General features: G+C 39.7%; 3 protein-coding genes across 4 annotated transcripts; all 3 read right to left on the bottom strand.

Moving 5' to 3' along the window:
• Positions 1–4553: 4553 nt before the first annotated feature.
• On the bottom strand, positions 4554–6532 carry LOC121989013 (3-ketoacyl-CoA synthase 10-like). Its single transcript, XM_042542791.1, has 2 exons — positions 5380–6532; positions 4554–5287 (listed from the first exon to the last, which is right to left on the bottom strand). The coding sequence occupies exons 1-2, from the start codon at positions 6438–6440 to the stop codon at positions 4735–4737; spliced, it is 1614 nt and encodes a 537-aa protein (XP_042398725.1). The 5' UTR covers positions 6441–6532; the 3' UTR covers positions 4554–4734.
• A 629-nt stretch (positions 6533–7161) lies between these two features.
• On the bottom strand, positions 7162–12083 carry LOC121989012 (beta-galactosidase 15-like). The gene is made up of 19 exons (XM_042542789.1): positions 11551–12083; positions 11367–11462; positions 11158–11270; positions 11004–11070; positions 10797–10889; positions 10554–10697; positions 10219–10307; positions 10040–10145; positions 9835–9922; positions 9586–9704; positions 9343–9507; positions 9077–9255; positions 8818–8921; positions 8514–8623; positions 8301–8414; positions 8102–8209; positions 7799–8007; positions 7405–7681; positions 7162–7318 (listed from the first exon to the last, which is right to left on the bottom strand). The coding sequence occupies exons 1-19, from the start codon at positions 11728–11730 to the stop codon at positions 7211–7213; spliced, it is 2469 nt and encodes an 822-aa protein (XP_042398723.1). The 5' UTR covers positions 11731–12083; the 3' UTR covers positions 7162–7210.
• An 836-nt stretch (positions 12084–12919) lies between these two features.
• Positions 12920–20516, bottom strand: LOC121989014 (oligouridylate-binding protein 1B-like). Of its 2 annotated transcripts, none has more exons than XM_042542793.1 (12): positions 20160–20516; positions 19366–19427; positions 18783–18885; positions 17673–17749; positions 17531–17592; positions 17340–17427; positions 17131–17206; positions 17019–17049; positions 16645–16764; positions 13839–13921; positions 13539–13712; positions 12920–13391 (listed from the first exon to the last, which is right to left on the bottom strand). In XM_042542793.1, the coding sequence occupies exons 1-12, from the start codon at positions 20292–20294 to the stop codon at positions 13110–13112; spliced, it is 1293 nt and encodes a 430-aa protein (XP_042398727.1). In that variant the 5' UTR covers positions 20295–20516; the 3' UTR covers positions 12920–13109. The 2 variants fall into 2 exon arrangements, with proteins under 2 accessions (XP_042398727.1, XP_042398726.1); XM_042542792.1 differs by having other exon boundaries at positions 13839–13924; positions 20160–20514.
• Positions 20517–22073: the final 1557 nt, after the last annotated feature.

Below are 22073 nucleotides of genomic sequence, written 5' to 3'. Positions count from 1 at the left end.
TGATTGATCTAAGGATTGAAAAGTTACCACTTTGGCTCGACAATCGACAGTGGCATGATGCTCTGAAAGCCAATCCATACTAAAAATAATATCGAATTCAGTCATCTCTAGCACTTGTAGATCCACAGTAAGGATATGACTATCGAAATTTAAAGGATAACTCTTGACCTCCTGATATGATATCAATACTCCACCTGATGGTGTCAATATTGCTAATCCATAAGGTCAAAGAGTTGGGATCCTCCCAATTTTGCATACAAATTCAGGAGAAATAAAGGAATGCGAGCTACCCGTATTTATCAATATATCCGCAGGAATACTATAAACGGAAATAATACCTCGGATAACAAATCCTCCAGCTCGTTGTGCCTCCTCACGAGTCAAAGCATATACGTGTCCCGGCTCGAGACCCGATGGCTGACCCCTTTGGATAGAAGAAGAGGGCTGATTCTGCTCCTACGAAGGCTGATAAGATAATGGTGGCTGATACTGTTGGGGTGGAGGCAATAAGTACTGCTGGGGTGGAGGTAGCAGGTACTGCTAGGGTGGAGCTACCAAATACTGCTGAGATGGAGCTGGCAAATACTGCTGAGATGGAGTTGGCAAATACTGCTGAAGTGGAGGTACTGAATGATACTCACTCTCCACCTGGGACTGCAAATGGTAAAGTTGCGGTTGTTGAGCAAACTGTGCAGGTGGAGGATTCCGTTGCTGAGGCTGCTGAGATCTCTGTGGGCCTTTCTACTGCCGAGACTGTGGAGGTCGTGAGGTAGGTCGAGCCTGTTGAGACTGTGATCCTCCTGCTTGATGTTGTGCCTTCAAAGTGCAATCTTTCTGCATATGTCTTGGCAGTTTACAGTAGAAGCATATACTCTTATTCAGTGGACATTCTGATGCTAGGTGATTTGGTGCACCACATTAAAAACACTTTACAGATATCTGGCCCCACTGTGATGGAATTGGGCGACTAGATCCCTGTGATACTTTGGCCACCTTTTGTGACCGTGAAGACTCTCTAGTCGTATCCTGACCACGAGATCAACGACCTCGACTCTGCTGTCTAGAGTGTGAGCTCTGCAAGGTCTGTCGGCTGGCTTCTCTTTGTTGGGAGACTTGCTGCTGAGTCATCTCAATAAATATGGTTCGATCAAGTGCCTCCCGATAAGTAGTAACAGGAAATCCAGACATCCTGATCCAAATATATGCTGCCAATCCCTGTGTAAAATGAAACATACAATCTGAGTCCTGAGCTACTATATGTGGGGAAAACTCAACAAGTCTGCTAAACTCTACACTATAATCTAGCATGCTTCGATCACCTTGCTTAAGACTCATGAATTTCTGGCGTCGAGCAATATAAAATGCTGCAAGAAAATACTGTCTCTCAAACGCCTCTCGAAAAGACTGTCGAGAGATAATCTGATCCCCAAAGACTGTTATTTGCATCTTCCACCATGTGGATGCTTGCCCTCGAAAATGATAAGCGGTTAGCTCTACCTTCTCTGTGTCTGAACAGGACATGTACCCAAAAGTGCCCTCAATATCCTCCAACCATGTACGCGCCACCCAAGGATCAATGCCTCCATGGAGCAGCGTAAAACGATCCTTTGCTGAACTAGCAAGCAAAGAAATACGATCCTTTTCCATGATAATGGACACTGAAGGAATGCCTGGTACGGCTACATAAGCTGCAACAAGATGAGGATGGCCCTCAGTCTGACCACCGACTCCAATACTGGGACTAACCTGAGCTCCCGGTATCAACTCAGCTAGGGAGATAGGGGCCTCATCCAAACCATGCTCGATCCTCTGAGTAGTAGAGGCACGCTGACATGCACGACCACGACCTCGCCCACTACCACTATCGCAACCACGGCTGCGACTACGAGCACGGCTACTGCCCCAACCACGACCACGGGCTCGTGGCATTGCCTATAAAATCAGATGAAAATTTTCAATAATCAATTATAATCAAGATAATTAAAACGAAGAATGACCCTTAAATCCTATAGCTCAGAGATACAACTCAACTTGTATAAAAATTCCTTTGCTCGAGAACTATATAAACCGAAAACAAAAATCTTGAAATAAAGCCAAAATACAACAAACGCAACCTCACTCTGATACCAATAAAATTGTCACACCCCGGGGGTATAGTTCCCGGTACTCCACTCGGCGACAATATAATATAAGAAATCCTATGAACTATCAAAACAGAATAACCAAGAAATGTATCAAATTTATACATATGTCTTAGTTTTTCGTAGACTACAAGACTATACAGATCAACGACATCTGGAATAAAATTTCAGAATGTAAATACAATGAAACAAAAGTAAGACAAACCATAAAATCAACACGTTGAGATCTCTGAGCAACTCTATGGAAGTTCAAAATCAACTACAATATCAAAAGGGTCCCTGTGCCTGCAAAACTAGAGGCCAAGGAATGTAGAAAGTTAGCTAAATGGCTAAGTGGATACTCAAGAAAGATGTGCATGAATTTAATCTTGTTCAAGAAATCAAAGAAGTATCATTTATTATTTCAACTTTTATTTCTTCTTTGAGTTCTCAGATAATATACATAAGTGTATAGTTATGATCATCTAACATTTATTTGTTAGAATTAAAATTCATCTTCATATATTATCATCAATTAAGATCAATTTTCAATCTTATTATTTAATCAATCTGTATACAAGTTATCATGGTAATATCGACATATATATCCATAGTCTAAATCTGATAAATCAACTAAAAAGTGAATAACTGGAACCCATATCATCAGAGTGTAATATCATATGGATAGGCTAAAAGCTTCCTCAGAGTATAAAATCATCGCATATGTCATCTGACGTACGAGCTGTCAGCCCTCACCGGTGGAAGACATAATAAACACTGACTGAGGACTACATCACGCCGCCACGCCTCGGGTGTACGGTCAGGTACTCTGGACCGCGGGCCACTGCACTACCACAATAACATGTAGGCGGTCCAATACTCTAGTATAAAGCTCTGGTACAAAGCTAAGCTCATGGTCTTCACTTTTTAATGTTCTTCATTTACCATCTTTCTTATTTTACTTTAAGGATTTCATTTTATCCATTTATCATAATTATTCTCTTTTCATATCAAATGGTCAATTAAGTTAACATTTTCGTATCAAATCTTTTAATTTACCATCGTAGGGTTCACATATAAAAAGCTACAAGCATCAACAGATGAAATATCAAAAGCATGGAGTATAGAAGGTCAAGTAAGTCAAAAAGGCAAGTATCAATAGAAAAGTAATTCAGAATATTTTTTTTAAATTTAAAAACCACCCTTCCCATATAAATCCCAGTATAAATCCATATGTGAACAAGAAATAATCTCAATTATTTGCCCTCCATGATTTTTATTATTTTAACCCATTTCGCTAATTGTAATATTATTTTAATTCCCTTTTGAAAACAATTATACGAATATATATAATTTCAATAGTATTTCATTCATGCACAACGATAAATATGAGTCAAAGAGAGATGTATCCACTTTATGTACAGTAAAACCTTCGAGTGTCGGCAGGTCACCGTGCTCCACTCGAGCTCATGTCTACAAATATAATACAACATAACTCAAATAGTTAAAATACTATCTAATAAGAACCATGACATGAACATCTAAATTTTTATCGACAACTCGAAGTCGAAGGATCATTTTATCTCGCTTTCTCGTACCATCTCACATTCCTAAAAGACACCTCCATTATTATCTAATTATTTATCCATCTTAACTACAATTCGATTAGCATAAATTATATAAAATATATCTTCTATGGATTATTGTGGTTGCTGGAAAAAGAGGGCAGCAACTAGGGTTGTTTTCCCTTTGTCGCTGGTTGTTTCAACTAGCTCCGACGAGCTCCGGCAAACTCCGACGATACTGCCAAGAAAAGGACAGCAGCTAGGGTTGCTGTTGGAGAAACAAAAGGTAACTATGGCAGTTAGGGAAGGTTGAAAACAAAGAAGGTTGCTGGGATAGTGAAGGGGCAAGGGAAAACCTTTTACCTTTTTCACCGGTTATCTCGGCGAGCTCCGACGAAGGTCACAGCTAGCTCCGGTGGCTGTTGTGGTTGGCTAGAAAAGAGGGCAACAACTAGGGCTTTGTTTTCCCCTCTTTTATGGTGGTCTAGCGAACTCCGGTAGACTCCGAGGAGCTCCGACAATGCTGCCGAGAAGCAGGACAGCAAGAAAGGGGAAACAAGGGATAGTGGCCGGAGAAAATAATGCTCTGCCCTTTGCTGGAGGAGGAGAAGGAGTGTGGGAGGAGGAAACGAGAGTTGCTGTGCTTAAGAAGAAGAAGGGGGAGAGTTCGATCGTTTGTCACTGCGGGAGAAGAGAAAGAGGAGGAGGAGAAAAAGGAAGAAGAAGAAGAAGAAAGGAGGAAAAGAAAAGAAAAAGGGTGCACGTGAATGAGTATGGGAGTGGCAATAAAACCTTTTGCATATTTTTTTGTTTTTTCTATACTTCACAAATAATGTGATCATGTTATTGTGTGTTTACTTCCGTGGACTTCAATATCAATAAAAATAGGAATGCCAACCTTAATACTACTTTACAATACAAATGACATTTGAAGATGTAGATACAATTGAAGCTATCATAATTTAATATCATGTTTGTTTTTCTCTGTTGTTTATAGTTTGGAGATAATTATGTATTACTAGACCATATCGTATAGTAGCTATTTATAGCTAAGCGCCGAGGACGGCGGGGTAGCGGTGGAGGCAGTCGAGCCAGGGACTGCGGGTGGGGCGGCGGACGCGGCGCAGGGCCTTCCAGACGGCGCTGTTGCACTTGAAGCCGGAGCCGAAGGCGATTTGCCAGACGCGGTCTCCGGCGCGGACGCGGCCCTGGGCCTCCAGGTACGCCAGCTGGTACCAGATGCTGCTGCTGGAGGTGTTGCCGAAACGGTGGAGGGCGGCGCGGGAGGCCTCCATGTGGCGGTCCTCCAGCTCCAGGTTTTTCTGCAGCGCGTCCAGCACCGCCTTGCTCGCCGCGTGCACGCAGAAGTGCTCGAACGCCAGCTTGTAGTCGGGGATGTAGGGCTTCGCGAGGGTGGCGGAATTGGGTGACAGGTGGCGGCGTATCAGGGCGGCGAAGAAGAGGAGCTGCTCGGAGAAGGGGAGCGAGAGGGGGCCGAGGGTGGTGATGTTGGCCTTCAACGCGTGTCCGCCCACCTCCATCAGCTCACGGCTAATGGATACACCCTTCTTTCCTTGCTCGTCCTCCTCCTGATACACACTCCTGCAATCGATTTGTAATCGAAATCAGGATCGAATAGGCGAATTTTCAATGATGATTTGAAGTCATTAACAAGAGTATATATAGATATTGACCTGAAACTGCGGTCGTCGGCGCCTTTGTGCGTCCTGACAATGTGCTCGAGCCTGTAGTGGGCCCGGCGGAAATCGCGGCGGCGGTTGGAGAGCAGCACGGCGGAGCAGCCCATGCGAAAGAAGCAGTTGGGGATGAGCATGGAGCGGCGGCGACCGGCGTACCAAGTGAAGGAGACCGCCTCGGTGCTGACCACCACGGCGTAGGTGCTGGAGTTGGCCTGCAGCATGTCGCGGGCGAGGTCAAGCGCGATCACCCCGGCGCTGCACCCCATCCCTCCCAGGTTGTAGCTCAGGATGCTGCCCCGCATCTTGTAGCGGTTCACGATCATGGCCGACAGGGACGGCGTGGGGTTGAATAAGCTGCAGTTCACCACCAGCACGCCCACCTCCTTGGGACTCACCCCGCACTTGTCGAACAGCTCGTCCAGCGCCGCGAACATCGCCGTGGACGCCTCCTCGCGGCCGTCCTTCATGGTGGCGCAGCTCGTATCCTTGGGAGAAAACACGCACTTGGGCACGTAGCTCTCGTCGCCGATGCCGGAGCTCTTCAGGATCCGGGACTGGAAGGAAAGGCTCTCCTCGTCGAACTTCCCCGACTTCCGCGCCAGCTCGATGAATTCCGCCTTCGACACCTTGAGGTCGTCGGAAGGACGGTAGCAGGCGAAGTCGATGAGGTAGACGGGCCGGCGCTTGGACAAGACGTAGACGGCGGCGGTGAAGGCCAGCACCGCGACGAACGTGAGAACGCTGACGAGGTCGAAGCTGGTCTCGCCCCACAGCCTCCGCCACAGCTCCGCGGTGGTCAAGCTCACGAACTCGGCGCCGAAGACGAGGAGGAGGAGCGGGAGGGTGACCAGGTACAGGGCGTGACTGACAAGGTAGTGGTAGCCGAGCTTCACGTACTTAATGTTCACCGACTGCAGGAAGTCCGGCAAGCGACGCCGCACCCTGACCGAGAAAGTCGGCGAGCCCGCGTCGGGCCCCGACGCCTCCACTCCGCGGTTCACGATCTCCGTGGAGAGCAACTCCTGCTCCCCTGTTCCTCTGTTGCTCATCTCCATTATCGCTCTCTTCTAGCTAAGCAATCAGCTTAATCAACAGATTCTCTGTACGATCGAGCTAAGAGCTGCTGCGTCTATCTATCTATAGCTGTGTGGCTGAGTGGCGAGGGGATTTGGATATCGATTCAAAAGGATATTGAGGTGGGTGAGGAGCAGTTAATGTGCACGCCAACCCTAAGAGATTGTAGTTGGAAGTTGGAACCACCTTCAATTCTCCAACCATGAAGATCAATGGGGAAATCCCATTGATTGCAGTAACGATTGCCCATACATCTGGAGGATTTCTGATCAAAGATCAGGGATTTAGACATTTCACAAATTCTATGAAAGCTCCCTTTTATTGGTTATAAATGTGATTTGGATACTCTTGGCACACTGGCAGTTCAGCTACCACCTTCTCCATCGACTACCAATTAAGTGCCTTAATTCTTATAGATTGAACAAAGTCAACGGGAAGGGCCCAAGAAGGTCGGTCGATGGTTCAAGCTGAAAAAAACATTTAATGAGGCATGGCTTCGTTATGTACTTCTTTTAGTCCAGAGTTTGGCCAACTGGATTCCTCTGTTTGATAGGAAGTTCTCATTTATATCATCCAGTTTTCTGAATCTGTTAAATGCTTAGTATCTTATGATATTTGATTTTTCAATCAGGATGAATAAAATATTTCATTAACGAATTCTGGAGTACATTCAAAGTTATTGTGTGTGTCAGAACATTATTATTTTTGTTGAAAGGAAGGCTGAAGGCTGAGCTAACACAGCATGAGCTGATCAACAAACTGCCTGCACTGCCAAACTCTTCCTTGGTTCGCTGCATCCGCTCGAACTGAATACACTTTCGGCCACGTCGATCGAACATTGAGATTGCCCAATGCATGCCTGAAATAAGGAAAACAAGATAAGCCAGCCAAGCTACTTGTTTAAAATAAATTTGATGTGCATTCTTGTTTTTGAACTTAGTTTACCTTCTTAACGACATCTAATGCATTAGGAGCATCGCAAGAGCCTTTTGTAAATGAACCGCATGATCCTTGAGGGTTTCCGAAGCTCGCGAATTGGATATCAGTGAAGCTTCCTTCTCCTTGGCAAGATAGTTCAAGGGTGCTTCCCTCGAGAACATTAGCACAGACAGTTCCAACAGCCACTGTCTGAAGATTTACTTGAGCAACATCTCCGCCAACTTCTTCAAACAGGACCAGAGTATTCGGGCCTTGCGTAGTGTATGATCTTGGAACATGGTACCTATTGCAAGACCAGATCAGAATTGTCCTTGTGTTATTCGATTTTGGTCAATGACATTGCAATACTAAGAGTATCAGACAACAGGGCACTTCATGATTTATGGTATGAGAAGCTTACCATCTCTGAGAAGGCTTTCCGCAACCAGTTCTACAATTGTCGGAATTATATGGTTGTCGACGATCGCAAGGTCCACATCCATTATTGCCGGCAATGAAACTTAGCCAGTAACGGCCAATGTTCTTGCCATTCACCCATGCTTGCCCTTTTGTCATTCCTTCCAAATCCAACACCAGACCGCCATTGCCTGCCGGAACCTCAAATGTAGTCTAAAATGTGAGTGTGTTTTTTTTCCGTTAGTTATGTGTGTTCAATCCGGCTAAAAATATTTGGTAATTTGTATGTAGTCTCAAACTTAGTTACCTTATACCAAGTCATCGGCGCATTGGTTGGAAGTGTATTAGATTTCCACTTAGCACCGTGGTGTGACGACGGTGAGTAAATTTGACTCCTTTCTCCATTTAGTCCCACCTTAAACAAATTGTGCCGTCATAAGATCTTCACTAAGATCTAATGACCAAAACACTTGACAGGAATAGCTGAACTAAGTGCTTAAAGTTACCTTGTATGACCAGGTGTTATTCGATAAGTCCAGGGGATGGTTTCCATTTCCAATGATTTGGACTGGACCGCCATCAATTCCTGCCCTTTGCATGTCGAAAAATGCTCCATAGTTCTGAACATTCCCACAAGAATGATATTGTCGGTCAAGTTCTATTATCAAATCTTAATATGGCATATAAAGTTTGATAAAAGCTTTAAATTGATTACAAACCGCAAGGCCATCAGTAGCACTGAGCAATGTGATGACATTATGTCCAACTTGGAATTTAGTTGCCTGCCGAAAGTCAAACTTGTAATTTCCTTTTGTAGCGTATTGTGATCCTGTTTCGACAAGTTTTGTTAGATAATTTGCAATATTTTAAACTCTAAATTGTACATAACGAGTCCAAGAAGATATATGAGAAGAGAAAGTCCATAGGAAATTCTTTCACTTCCTTTGTATTTGAACTATTTGAACCAAAACCTAGTTTTGTTTTGTGCAAGTGACAAGACATTGATAGGGAATGAATGATTACCTATAAGATGCTTGTTAACATAAGCGTGAAGAATATGGCCTTTGGTTTGAACTCGCAGGTTCATCGTGTCATTCCACAGTGGATCGGATTGATTGAGAGTTACACTGTAATAAATTTAGATGTTGAGGCCTACATTAGATCATTGATCAAAACCATGGTTTGAAAGTACTTGACCTTGTAGCATAACCATAAAACCACAAACAAAATAGACTTAACTAGTACTTACTGTTTTGCAATTCATGAGATTATGCAATAGTACCTAGTCATGTACCACAAGTAGTCGCTCGTATCACCGGTTGTCATTATCTGCTCCAAGAGCGAGTTATTAGAGAATGAGCCCTTTCCTTTAAGGGTGTCTTTGATCTTCTCGGGATGCCACTGCCAACTAAACTTGGAGCTTGCAGGCTTGTTAATCATCAAAGTGGTTTGTGTTGTTACCTGCAAGCATAAGATAATTTGGAAACTTATGGTCGATTTCTTATGATTATAATGTTTCATCCTTCGAAAAGATGTAGATCATTATACCTTGGCAGTGTTGTAAGCTTCCTGAACACAATCAGGGAGGACACTGATGGACCTACCGGGCACAAAATATGCATTGCCATTGTATGTCACAGTCACATCATTTGACCCATTAACATTCACCAAGAAACAGCCAGAAGTAGATCCTTCTGCCGAGTATTTCATCACCTGAAAAGGCAACAATACATTGTAACTTTCGTGATCGTGCACATCGGTAGCTAGAGGAAAGGTATTAGTATGACAAACCGCTACTCCGTTCCCTATGTTTGTAGTATTCAGGTCACCATATGTTAGAGCCTTCTCCATCAGTTTGATGGCACTATGTAGTTGCTTCAAGTGTCCCCATTTGGGTTGCTTTATGTTCCCTTCATTTTTATGAGGAAAAAGTCTTAGTATTTCCATCGATGAAAGGATCTTTAAAGCATAAATCTGTTTCATATGAATAGGTTTGCCTTTTTAACTATTGTTTCTATCAAGAGTAGGTTCTTGTAGTACCATATTCATCCAAAGGAGCATCATAATCATATGATGTTACTAGAAAAGGACCTCCTGAAGTTCGAGCAAAGTTTGTTCCTCCGTGATACTGAAACAAGTAAATAGATTAATTAGCATTAGCACAAGGTATGAGCTACTAATGCATATGCAAAAGTCATGTTAATCATTTTTGTAGCAGTTTATGAACTAAGATTATTTTCTTCACCATGTAATAATTTTGATAAGTGCCTCCAGAAGCAAAGAAGTAAGCCACTGCATAAGCTACATCCTCAGCAGGTCTATGTGGTTGACCATCTCCCCAAGCTTGGAACCTAGACATCCACATAAAAATTGTCATGGAGGTGGTTAAGTAAATTATGTAATTAGGTGGAGAACCATACTCACCATCCTGTCCAATTTTCTGTCCACATCTTGGGACTACCTTCGCGATTTGGCACGAACTTGTGACAGTAGAATCCATTGCATGTATTTATCTACCAACAAGAAGTAGAAAAAGATCCCAAAGGAGCTTGGTAAAAATATGTTTGTTGTGTTGTCTCAATCTTGCTAATTTGGTTGCAACATATTAGCATTTATTCTCTACTTCATTTTTTGTTGTGTTGTCTCAATCTTGTTAATTTGTTGTTTTTGGTGTGATCTTGATCGAATTCAACCTACAAGAACTTGTTAAAAAGTAACACGGCCATTAAAATAAATTGAATTAAGTTAATCGACTTTACGGTAGGAGGTGGAGCATCTGCTTGTTGGCACATGATCCATGGGACACCAACGTCGAGTGATACTGCCATATTCACACACCATTGGAGGTATTGTTTACCCGCATCTCCATACTTATCAATGAAGTTCCCGTACTCGTTCTCGATCTGGCAAATACGAATTTTGATGTGTATTCTATCAATTTAATTGCAGAGGAAAGCCAAAGGAAACAGATGAACAGAAACTAAACAGCCTGACTATAATACCTGAGTAAGAATGATGGGTCCACCTTGAGATGCTAATAGATTTTCCTTCTTGACCATGTCGACTATCAGAGTCGTAAAGGTTTGCATTTCAGCCTGCAATTATGAGGTTGAAATGTGAGCCTTTCTGGTTATGAGTGTTGAACAAACAACAACAACGCCGCCTACTTTGAGAGCACTTTATTTGGATAAGTTGGAAAAGCTACGTACCTTGTAGATGTCATTATTAGTTCTAAGTTGAATTCCTGGAATCTGATGTAGCCACAAAGGGAAGCCTCTGAAAAAGAGGCAGGGAGGAGCAAAGAAATGAATTCCATAATGGCGAGATCAGATATATTGTGTTCAGAATTCAGATATTGGTTACCCGTAATTCCACTCGGCGCAGACATATGGCCCTATCCTGAGAACAACGTAGAGTCCTGCGGCTTGGACAATCTTGATGAAGTTGATGAAGTCGAGATCGCCCTCGAAATTATACTGCATGCACGCGCAGGAGTAATGTCATCAAGGGAGGGAATGATCAGTCTTGTCAGATTAATTTCGATATTGCAGCAAAAGTAAGGATTATCAGACCTCTCTTTTGCGTGGCTCATGGGAATCCCAAAAGATGTAAGTGTCGATGGCATCGAGTCCACCTTCTTTGGCTTTCTTCACGAGGTCAGGCCACATCTGGATCATCACCAAAAAAAAAAAACAGAGAAAAATCATGTGTCTGTGGGTGCGGAAGAGATAAAGAGAGAAAGAGGCGATGGCTTACTTGAGCAGTGCTGCGCGGATAGTGAATCGAGCCAGAGATGAGAAGCTTCCTTTGGCCGTCGATGATGATTGCTCTTCCATCGTAGGTGACGTTGGCGGCCGCCGCCGATGAGCAGAGGCAGAAGAGCAGAGAGACGAGGAGGCAAAAGGGAATGGAAGAATGTGAAGTGATCTCCATCATCAGAGTCGTCGCTGGCTTGTCCTTCCACTTGGTGAATCAAACACGGGGAGGAGGCCGGATTTAAAGAAGGCGATGTCCGAGGTGGGGGAAGCAGAAATGCGCGGGTTACCAGTCATCCAGACATTGAATTTGCATGAACTCAACCAGATATTCTTCGGCTTCGTGGCACAAAACGGGGACCAGCCGCGCGTCGTCTATGCCGTCCGAATCTAACGGAACGCCCGACCAATCGGAACTACGCAGAGCATTTTTTTTCCATTGCAGATGACCATATGCAATCATCGATTCATCTACAAAAGGGAAGGATAAATTAGATAATATCGATCCATTTTTCCTCCTTCCATTTCAGGTAAACAACGTGAATGATTAACTTGCCCCCAGCCCAGATAGCTCAGGTAGTGTTGTCACATATAGGTCTAGCATTGATTTTCAACTGGTGCAGATAGTTACCTCACCCCCTATAGGTGCTAGTTGGGAAGACAACGTCCCGGGGCCACATTCAGGTTATCATCGAGAGCAGTTCAAATCTCAATTATAGTATATTTGTAAAAAAAAAATTCGAAACGAAATTCTGATCTGATCGTCACGTGCACTTCCCGATTTTTCACGATGATCAATAAAAAATCTCTATGAAACCGGATCAATCATCCAAGGATAATCAATGAAATTAATTGAGATTGTCATTCTTCATGATGATCAATAAAAAATCTCTATGAAAATGGATAGATCAGTTGGATAATCAATAAAATTAATTGAGATTATCAATTTTTTTTTTAATTAAGAACACTACCGAACCACATGAACTTTTATCACCTTTTGTCACAGAACGTGAATAGTTATCTTGTATTAGGAAGAGAGGGTAGTTTGTAACAGAAAATCAATTTTCAAATATAAACTAACGAAAATAATAACAATGATGATCTGAGTGTTCCAGACATCGAAGGACCCAAATTTAAATATTAGTGTACCATTATCAAGGCACGAGATGATTTACAAAGTAGTTTTTAATTTAAAACAAAAAGACAATAAACTATTCTACAAATCAGTTCACGATATAAAAGGTACGAGTTGACATCACATTGAGGGGAAAAAACAATTCATGATGTATGTTTTGATATAGGGAAACGTAAATAAGTATTATTATGTCAAAGTGAGGGCACAAGTAGCACAAACTATCACAGAAGAGATATAGCATAAAGTTCCTTGAGAAGTATTAGCAAACCCTAAATAGTTATCAATTACATGAATACAATTTAAAGGTAGAAGAGCGGCACAACCAAATTAAAACATAGCTGAAAATTAAGTATAAACAAGATAGTAGAAGCACACAATATAAAAGTTGGATGATGAATCGTTGAGTCTGAATGTGATTTGATAGCTTAGTAATACATGAGCTGATGAGCTGCATTCACATTTTGGTAGCCACCATCATAAATAGCTTGACTAGCGCCAGCACCCATTCCCATGGCAGCTTGCTTGAGAGCATGCTGAGCTTGGGCATGCATCATTGCCTGTTGGTTGGCACCAATCTTGCCCAATGCCAATGAGCGCTCATAACCTAAGAGATCAGTCGCAGAGATTCCAGGGAATGTCACAGCAGCAGGTGGAGGAAGTGGCGTGGAGGTTGTTCCAGGAGGAGTGGGCTTGCTACCCCAAGAACACTAAAACATAAATAAAGAAATTTGATAAGAATAGTGGGGTCTATCTAAAAATGATGCAACAAAATATACACACGAATGGCCTCCAATGGTGGCGCTGTTTAGAAATATACAATAACAGTTACACTAGTCAAAGCCAGTAGTATCAACCTTGATTGGCTTCCCACCGAGCATTCGGCCATTTCCTGTTTGGATAGCCAATGCAGCCTCAGAATGGCTACTGTATCTCACAAAACCAAACCCCTTATCACGTTGTACGCGAACTTCTTCAATCACTCCAGCACCAAGAGAATGGAAAAGGTGATGGAGATCTAGTTGACTAACCTGCCAAATTCAGTAAGCATGACATGATGTAAATCTGCTAAACAAGACAGATAAGGCATGATCAAACATTTTCAGGAAGCGTCACTCTGATAGAATGCCATAAAACAAATGCAAAGAGAGACTTGCCTCATAAGAAAGATTACCAACATAGACAGTGGTATACTGTGGGTTATTCTCTGGACCATCCTCATTTGTATTATCATGGACTTCTTCTACAAAATAAGATAATTTTAGCAGTAATAAATGAAAGGGTTAAATATTAAATTGATCATGCATCTTGTATGGATTTTGAAATCTATCAATGTGAAAAAAAGGTTTTCGTGATGATCACAACGTTTACAACGAATCTATCATTCTTTTGACTCCCATCCAGCCATCCTTATGTTGATATAACAGTAACAAGGCAAAACATTGAATCATCCACTCAATTAAAATCACTAGCCAATTGAGACCTCATTTGCCAACACTTGACAATGACATGTACAACGAGGTGCTACCAAAGTTAACTTATATCTATATTTGAACAGGTTTGCCTTTGAAGCTCAGGAGATTGTGTTCAACTACATCACCATGTCTACAACTTTACAGGCACAATCCAGCTGGTTATGTGCCTGAAGGTGAGTATAAAGAGGCTTCTATGCTGAAGAACAAATTCACCATGAAAATTTCAATGAGCATAGGAACTGCTCGTTCTGCTTGGGCTCAAAATTGCCAAAACTGCCATGGAGAACTTGGCAAGTTAAAGAGGTTCAACTCACTAGATTTGTCAAACACCAAATCAACTATGAAATCCAGACAAGCCTTGCAACTCTAAAGCCCTCCTCCCTTGACCTCTCCAACAATTGACTCATGGGCATCATCTCTGTGGAGTTTGTCGTCTCGACCTACAGCAACAGCTTCTTGAGGAACCCCAACAACAGCAGTGCAGACAATCGCAGCTCAGTCAGGTTCAACTCCATCTTCATGAGAGGTTCCACCAAGTCATGCCCACACTCAACTACAGACAATCTCACCTGCATACTCTACACTGTTCCGATAACCACACATTTGCAAATCACGAAGGACCTTTCCTTGGACATGAAGTCATTTCAAGTTCTGATGTTCGACTACTAAGAGATCATGGAAGGGATGAAACTAAAGAATCTCACTGGAATGGAAGCTCCAGCGAGGTGTACTGGGTGCAGCTGAGAATGACGAGTTGGTGGCAGCAAAGTTGATAAGGTGTGATCAAGAAGGAAGCTCCAAGGAGCAAAGCATGGCAGTGATGCTGGTGGCTCAAGGGCAATGTGGCCTACAACAGCGAGGGAGCTTGAGGAACAGGTGCTCCTTTCTTTTTCAACTAATCACAACTTTTTTCTTTTAATTGGCAGGTGTGCAGATTGGGCAATGATCTGGCAGTTGGCCACATCAGCACCAAGTCAACAGCTTAAACCGCTGCCTGGTTGAGAATCCAACAGATGACTGATTTAATTTAATACTAAGATCAAAATGTTGTCATAAATTTGAAATGATCAAAGTCGTTAGATTTGAAAATCCAAAAAAAAGTACATGATAGATCTAGCTAAATAAAAATGTTAAGCCAACTAAAATGGTAATGAGCTTTAATCTAGTTCAATCAAAAGTAATGATCAATATAACAAATGGCTCACATTCTCAATCCCACTTTCTAGTTATTCTCTTTCAATACGATATAGGGAAATATTAAACTATTTGAGGAGCTTATGCATTAAACTCTATGTTACAAACAAATTGTAAATTTTCAAAAAGAAATAATATAAATATATATAATTATAATGAGGAGGAATAGCAAAACTATGCTGAAGGTTCTAGAAAATTTATACACGAAATTAATTCACTAGATGAGTAAACAAAAATTAAAACAATACAGAGTGTCTATTTGCAATAAACTTAAATAACTACTAGATCTTAAGCCGTGAAATTTGAAACAATCTTCAGCAACAAGGTGCATCAAGGGGAATCACATCCTGTGACAAAATCCTGGTGCAAACCCATGTTGTGAAGTAATTATGTTAATTAATGAAAGATTAATTATATTAAATTTGAAGTGATGTGTGGAAGAAAAAAATTTAGAAACAAGTTTTAAGACAGGTAGAAAAAAATGAATATATGTAAAGTAGTTTCTGTAATTTGAAAAGAGAATATTTGAAGTGGATGGATATGGCATTCCTAATTTTAGATACCTTCGAACTATTCTTCAACACACAGGGATTTCAATGAAGACATCGTTGATATGATAAATAATGAGGGATCAAAATGGAGAGGAATTTTTGGAGACTTATTATTGTACTTAGTTAAAAAGGGAAATTTTAAAGGCTGTGCTACAATCCATGATAGGTGGCGGGCTATTAGGAAGCAACATATTAAAAATAAAATAAAAAGAAGTTAATGGATGTGTGGAGTTAGTGGAAAAGGTAATATATATATATATATATATATATATTAGTGCCGAGAAACAATTAATCTCTAATAGATAAATACAATATGAAAAATATAATGAGATCATAGATAAGTTGAAAGATTATAGTTAAGAGGAAATAGATCAATTAAAATAGAAGACCAAGGGGTCAAGAGAGGCTAAATAAAATACAAGTTAATGTACTAAAAAATGACTTAATTGATTTTCTAGTATAATGCTAAATTAAAGGATAGCATTCATATAGCTGGCAACAAATAGTTGAGATAAACACAGCTAGATGATGATGATGATGGCGCCATGCACTTGCATATACAGCATATGAGATATACAATAGTCCGATTGTATACAATAGTGTTTAATTATAAGGAAATAAAATTCTAAACAAAGATTGATTTAAGCCAAGAGATCAACATATTTATTGCACAAATTAAATTATTCCATATAAATAATAAAAATAGTTCTCACTACCGCGTAACAGTTCAAAGTGCTACTCACCTACAGATCCAGTTGTTAATTCCACCACACTCTTTGAATCAGAACTTGTTTTATCTTCACCAGCATTAGCTCCCTTGGTAGCCCAGTTACAACGAATTTGACGACTGCCAATCCACTTGCCTGCATAATGTCAATTGTCAAATTAGAATTATTTGTGTCAACTTCAGAACTTTAAATTTACAACTTAAGAAGGCATATAAGCATCACAAGTTAGATTAGAGCACTTTTTTCTTGTTTTGGCTTTTTTAGACACCTTAACAAGATTTTCACATTAAGTTCAGTGTATGCAATAAAAACATTGCGCAAGCAGCCTGAGCAAGTTGATTGGTAGTCCATTAAAACAGGTAATAAAAATAGGCATAAATATAACTCACCAGTTAAATCATTTATGGCACTTTGAGCATCCTGACAATTTTAGTTGAAGAAAAAGAGGAAGAGTCAGCAGATTACATAACTCTTAAATAATATATCAATTGATACACTTACCTGTTGATTCCGGAAAGATACAAAACCAAAACCCCTTGACCGCCCAGTTTTTTGGTCCCACATGACTCTTGCATCTCTACAACAAAAAAACAATTCAATGTAATATAAAAGAAGTAAAAACAACTTTTGTAAACATTCAGGAAATGTAAATAGTAAATCATAAAAGAACACAGAATACCAACAAAAATAGACACTTTGTGAATACTTACGAGCAGCTTGGATACACGGAAAAGCATGCATACAAAGTAGCATCTGTAACCTCAGGGCTAAGATCACCAACGAAGATATTGAAGTGCCCTAAACATATGCCAAAATGTAAAATACTCACCAAACAATTTGATACGCGTGAATCTGAATTGCAACACAAATTTAATAGATGAAATAAACAAAAATACTCAACCAGATGTATCCTCCCTTTGCCCACTAGCATATGCCCAATTAACCTTGATAGATTGACCAAATCTGTAAATATGAATGATGTAACTATGAAAACACTGATTAAATACATATACTAGATATCAAAATTGTATTATCAAACATACAGCTGTCTTCCATTCAGCATTACAATTGCAAGTGCAGCTGATCGGCGATCAAAGTAATCAACAAAACCAAATGATGACTGCAAAGACCAAAAAAAAGGGAAAAAAGGACAATGAACATATCCGAGTCAAGAATCGATCTAAAGAAACAAGGAATTAAATGTCAGCAACTAGTACCATAATACAAAAATAATAATAATAATAATAATAATAATAATAATAATAATAATAAAATACATAATATAGGGACCACAACTTACTACCAAACATATCATTGTGCCTATTACTGATGGTTGATGCAGATTAAAATTAAACAACAAACTTAAATTTTACCCAAAAATATTCTAAAAACATTTTTTACTACTTAATTGTATAAGATGATGTTTAGAAAATAACTTGGTTCATTCCCCAAGTGTCATATAGGCTAGACCTAGACTAGGCATGTGATAGGAGTTATCATCAGACATTAAACTCAATGCCCCTATTTCCGATTGTCAACTTGATCAAAATGCATTTCTTGAATGGTTGGCCTGCTGCCTGCATGAAAAATTATGAGTGTAACATGTCTAACAACCAATAAGCATGATTTGCCAAAATGATTTGTGGAATCACTAAGAAAATTTAGCAAAGTATTCAAGTGAACTTACAACAAATAGAAAAGTATCTTATGACCCATGGAAATGAGACATCCCCAGGAACACTAAAACATATAAGAAGAAGTATGTTATGACCCACGGAAATACCCATTATAAGATTGCTATGTCTTAGTTTTTTTCCTGAATTCCTTCCATTAAAAGAACACTAAACATGAGTGAAATGAGACATCCCCATTCCATTCTGTTCCACTCCATACCACATGACCCAAGGAAATCAAATATCTAAGAAAAATTGAAAAAAAAGCCTTAAACATAGATCAGTTTTTCTATACTTGGACCAGTTAAAGTTAATGTATAATTGGATATCACAATAAATATGCAAATGCCTTGTTTAAACATGAAACAAAGTGTTGGATATCTGTAAAAATGAATAGAAATGCCAAATTTTCCAACAAAAAAATAGACAAAATACAATTCTCAAGGAAGAATACATGATGAAATAGAAGGAATAACAAACCTTTTCTTTTCTAATGAGCTTACATCCTTCAACTAGACCAGCGCTTTGAAAAACCTCTTGAAGAAGAGGTTCTGTAACTTGAAGATGAACATTACCTACAAACCTGTATTATTCATAAAGAAATAAGAGATAAGGAAGAAGAATCAGGTACAGAATCATAAAGAAAATCCAAAATCTTTCTCGGCAACCAACATCCTTAGAATCATCAGTTGTCAAGATTCAAGGACTCCATAATTTAACTAACAAAATTTTAAAAAAAAAAGGAACTAAAATAGTTGTAAATACATGGTAAACAAAAATTATTCAGTTCATTTAACAATTTCAAGAAACAAACTCAATGGCAAACCAATCTCAACATCAACAAGAATACAAGATCAATGTACAGAGAAGGCCAACACCAAGAGAATTATGTAAATTAGTAAACTGCATAACAACTTGTAGAGACAAAAATAAATAAATAATGAAGAACCAAAAGAGGATACCCCGCTCATGCCCAACCTAGAAAATAGGTGTACTATACAGAAAGGTAGCATATGCACTAAAATTATAGAAAAAAGAAAAAAAAAATCCTAACAGGACTCACACACTGCGACATGTGCTTGGATCAAATCCAGGAGGAAGATTTCCACTTAGGATTGGCTCTATCTGCAAAATAGAACAGTAAATAAACAGAAAAAAAAGGACAAAAAAAAAATAGCACCCCCAAAAATAATGTGAAAACAGCCTAAAACTTACAAAGCCCTAGTCACGTCAAAGATTTGCACAAACCATTACACTCTATAAGCCGAATTTATTTATTTTTTTGAAAAAAAATGTACATATGCATATAAAAGAAGACTTCAAGTATAGAAACTGGTGGACGATGAAAGAGTAACTAGTATTATTTTCCGACAGTTAGCATCCTGTTGCTAGTGCTGCTATTTTGGCAGGAACAACATTTCGAATTTATAAAGAAAACTTATGTTTAAGAAATTACAAGATAAAAATCCATTAAATGTATGATGACCAAAGCCCGCGTGTGATTATCTCAAAGAAATCTAAATGTCAAAGGAAAGCAGAAAATACCAAGCATAGAGGTAGGACGGTACTCAAGAAATTCTAAAGACCAAAAACAAAATGATATATAAAATACGAACATGCAACAAAGACCCCGTTGAATTGAACTGAAGGAATCCCTAACTGAAAAAAAAAATTGACAAAAAACCCTAACAGTCATCCCTAGAGTAAAGATATTCGGCAAGTAACAGCTACCAGAAAATAGCGAACATACCCAAAAGAGACAGTTTATATAGCAAAGAAGAAATTTTGAAAGTCAAGAGAAAAAAAATAAAGATCGATCTGAGAAAACGATCTGAAGCGAAGAAACGGAATGGAAACCTGAGGGGGAGCCAAGAGACCGGGATGGGGATAGAGGGATTGCTGCTGCTGCTGCTGCTGCTGCTGCTGTTGCTGCTGTTGAAGGAGGGCCTGTTGCATCAGAGCCTGCTGCTGTTTGAGCCTCTGCTGCTGCATCGTTCCTAGCCCTAGGGATGTTCTAAGGCACCCACCTGACTCGAGACCGAGCGACTCCAGGCAGAGAAGAGGGAGAGCGTGATCAGCAGAGAGGGGAGACGAAGGAGAGGCGATGCGAGGTTCGATCGGGGAAGGGAGACGCGATCGGTGAAAAGAACAGGCTGCCTTTGTACCCTATCTGCAAATTTAACACATCACGTGGTTTGCTTCCGATCATCAGTTTTGTATTTTGGTACATCTAAAATGTATAATGCATATATCGAAAACTTACGCGCGTGTATGAGAGCAGCCATAATTAGATAATTAGGTCTTCGTGGGCATATTTTTATATTTTACCCGGCAACCATAATTAGATAATTATATCTCGGATATAACGTTTCACTGAATAGATTAAATTTTACTATTAAAATTAAACAGAATCAATATAAAATTGATTTATTCAATGCTTAACAATTGAATTATCAATCGAGATGTATAATTGTTGATCATTGACTGTTTAAATATAGTAATCGATTTATATATTTTAAAATTAAAATCTAACCCAGTAAATTAAAATATATATTTTAAAAAAAAAAAAAATTCCGATTGGTTTTTTTACTGTGCCATTTAAATAAATTAATAAAAAATCAAATTGACGCCCTTTCTTTTCAATTGTAATCGTAAGAAGGATACTTTTTTATTTATTATTAAAATAGCATTCCAACTTATCTCAATCAATTTTTAAAATACCTATGATAGGTGTTGCAATTTATAATTGTGCACTATAATGTTAAACTGGTATTAATATATATATAATCGAAATTTCTATATTATAATAAATATGACAACATCCCAATAAAGTTAATTTTAAAAATAAAAAATGATATTTTGATAATAAATAAAAATAACACTCTTTTAATCATTTGAACGAGAAGATGTCCTTCGCATTTATTTTTTAATGAGTATTTTAGATTAAATATAATCTAGAATTACTAAATCGAGCGACTATAGTAAGTCAGTCTAGCACCACCATCGGCAGCTGAAGTCGCCCAACAAACCAACAGCGTAAAAATTGAAGCAATTGAAGCAATTGAATCAATGATCGTCAGCCAAGTTTGTTCCTCTCAACGATACGGAACACTCAACCCACATATTGGCACAATTAACATCTGTATATGTATTGATGTGGTGGTAAGGGAGGTCCACCAAATGTGGGTCAAAGATCGACACAGTAGTTAATGTGGAAGTCAAAGTTAAGATAGTCAACGGTGGTCAACGGTCAAGCGTTCATTATGAATCAGAGGAATGCTAAGATGACCGGAGCACTGGTCCGGTCGGGCGAAAACAATCAACTGAGCTAAGGAATTACAAAGAAGATCGGCTGAGGTCGACCAAGTAGGGATCCCCGACCAAGCGTCTCCCCCGCTCGGCCAAACAGTGGGACCTCTCTCATATCTCTTAATATCCCTTTGGGAGTAATACAGTTGACAATAAGGCATGGTCAACAAGTGGATTATATGACGAAAACTTCTACTATCTCATCAGGGATTTGTATACCTTGTTAAGATATGGTGTCAGACATACTTTTCTGACATGTCCTTTCATAGGACAATTTGGAGTGTACACGTCGTCCATCGTAATCCTATATAAAGGGGGATCCATGCACCGGCGGAAATACGCGTTATTCACTATTCACAAAAATAGATACATATATATTAAAAACTGATTTGAAAGGTAAAACTCTCAAACCACATAACAAGTCATACAAATATCACGAGTTTAATCCTCAGCAGTTGAGAT

The sequence above is a fragment of the Zingiber officinale genome, chromosome 6B, assembly GCF_018446385.1.
Source record: "Zingiber officinale cultivar Zhangliang chromosome 6B, Zo_v1.1, whole genome shotgun sequence".
NCBI classification, from domain to species: domain Eukaryota; kingdom Viridiplantae; phylum Streptophyta; class Magnoliopsida; order Zingiberales; family Zingiberaceae; genus Zingiber; species Zingiber officinale.
This window is presented reverse-complemented; position numbering and strand designations above follow the sequence as displayed.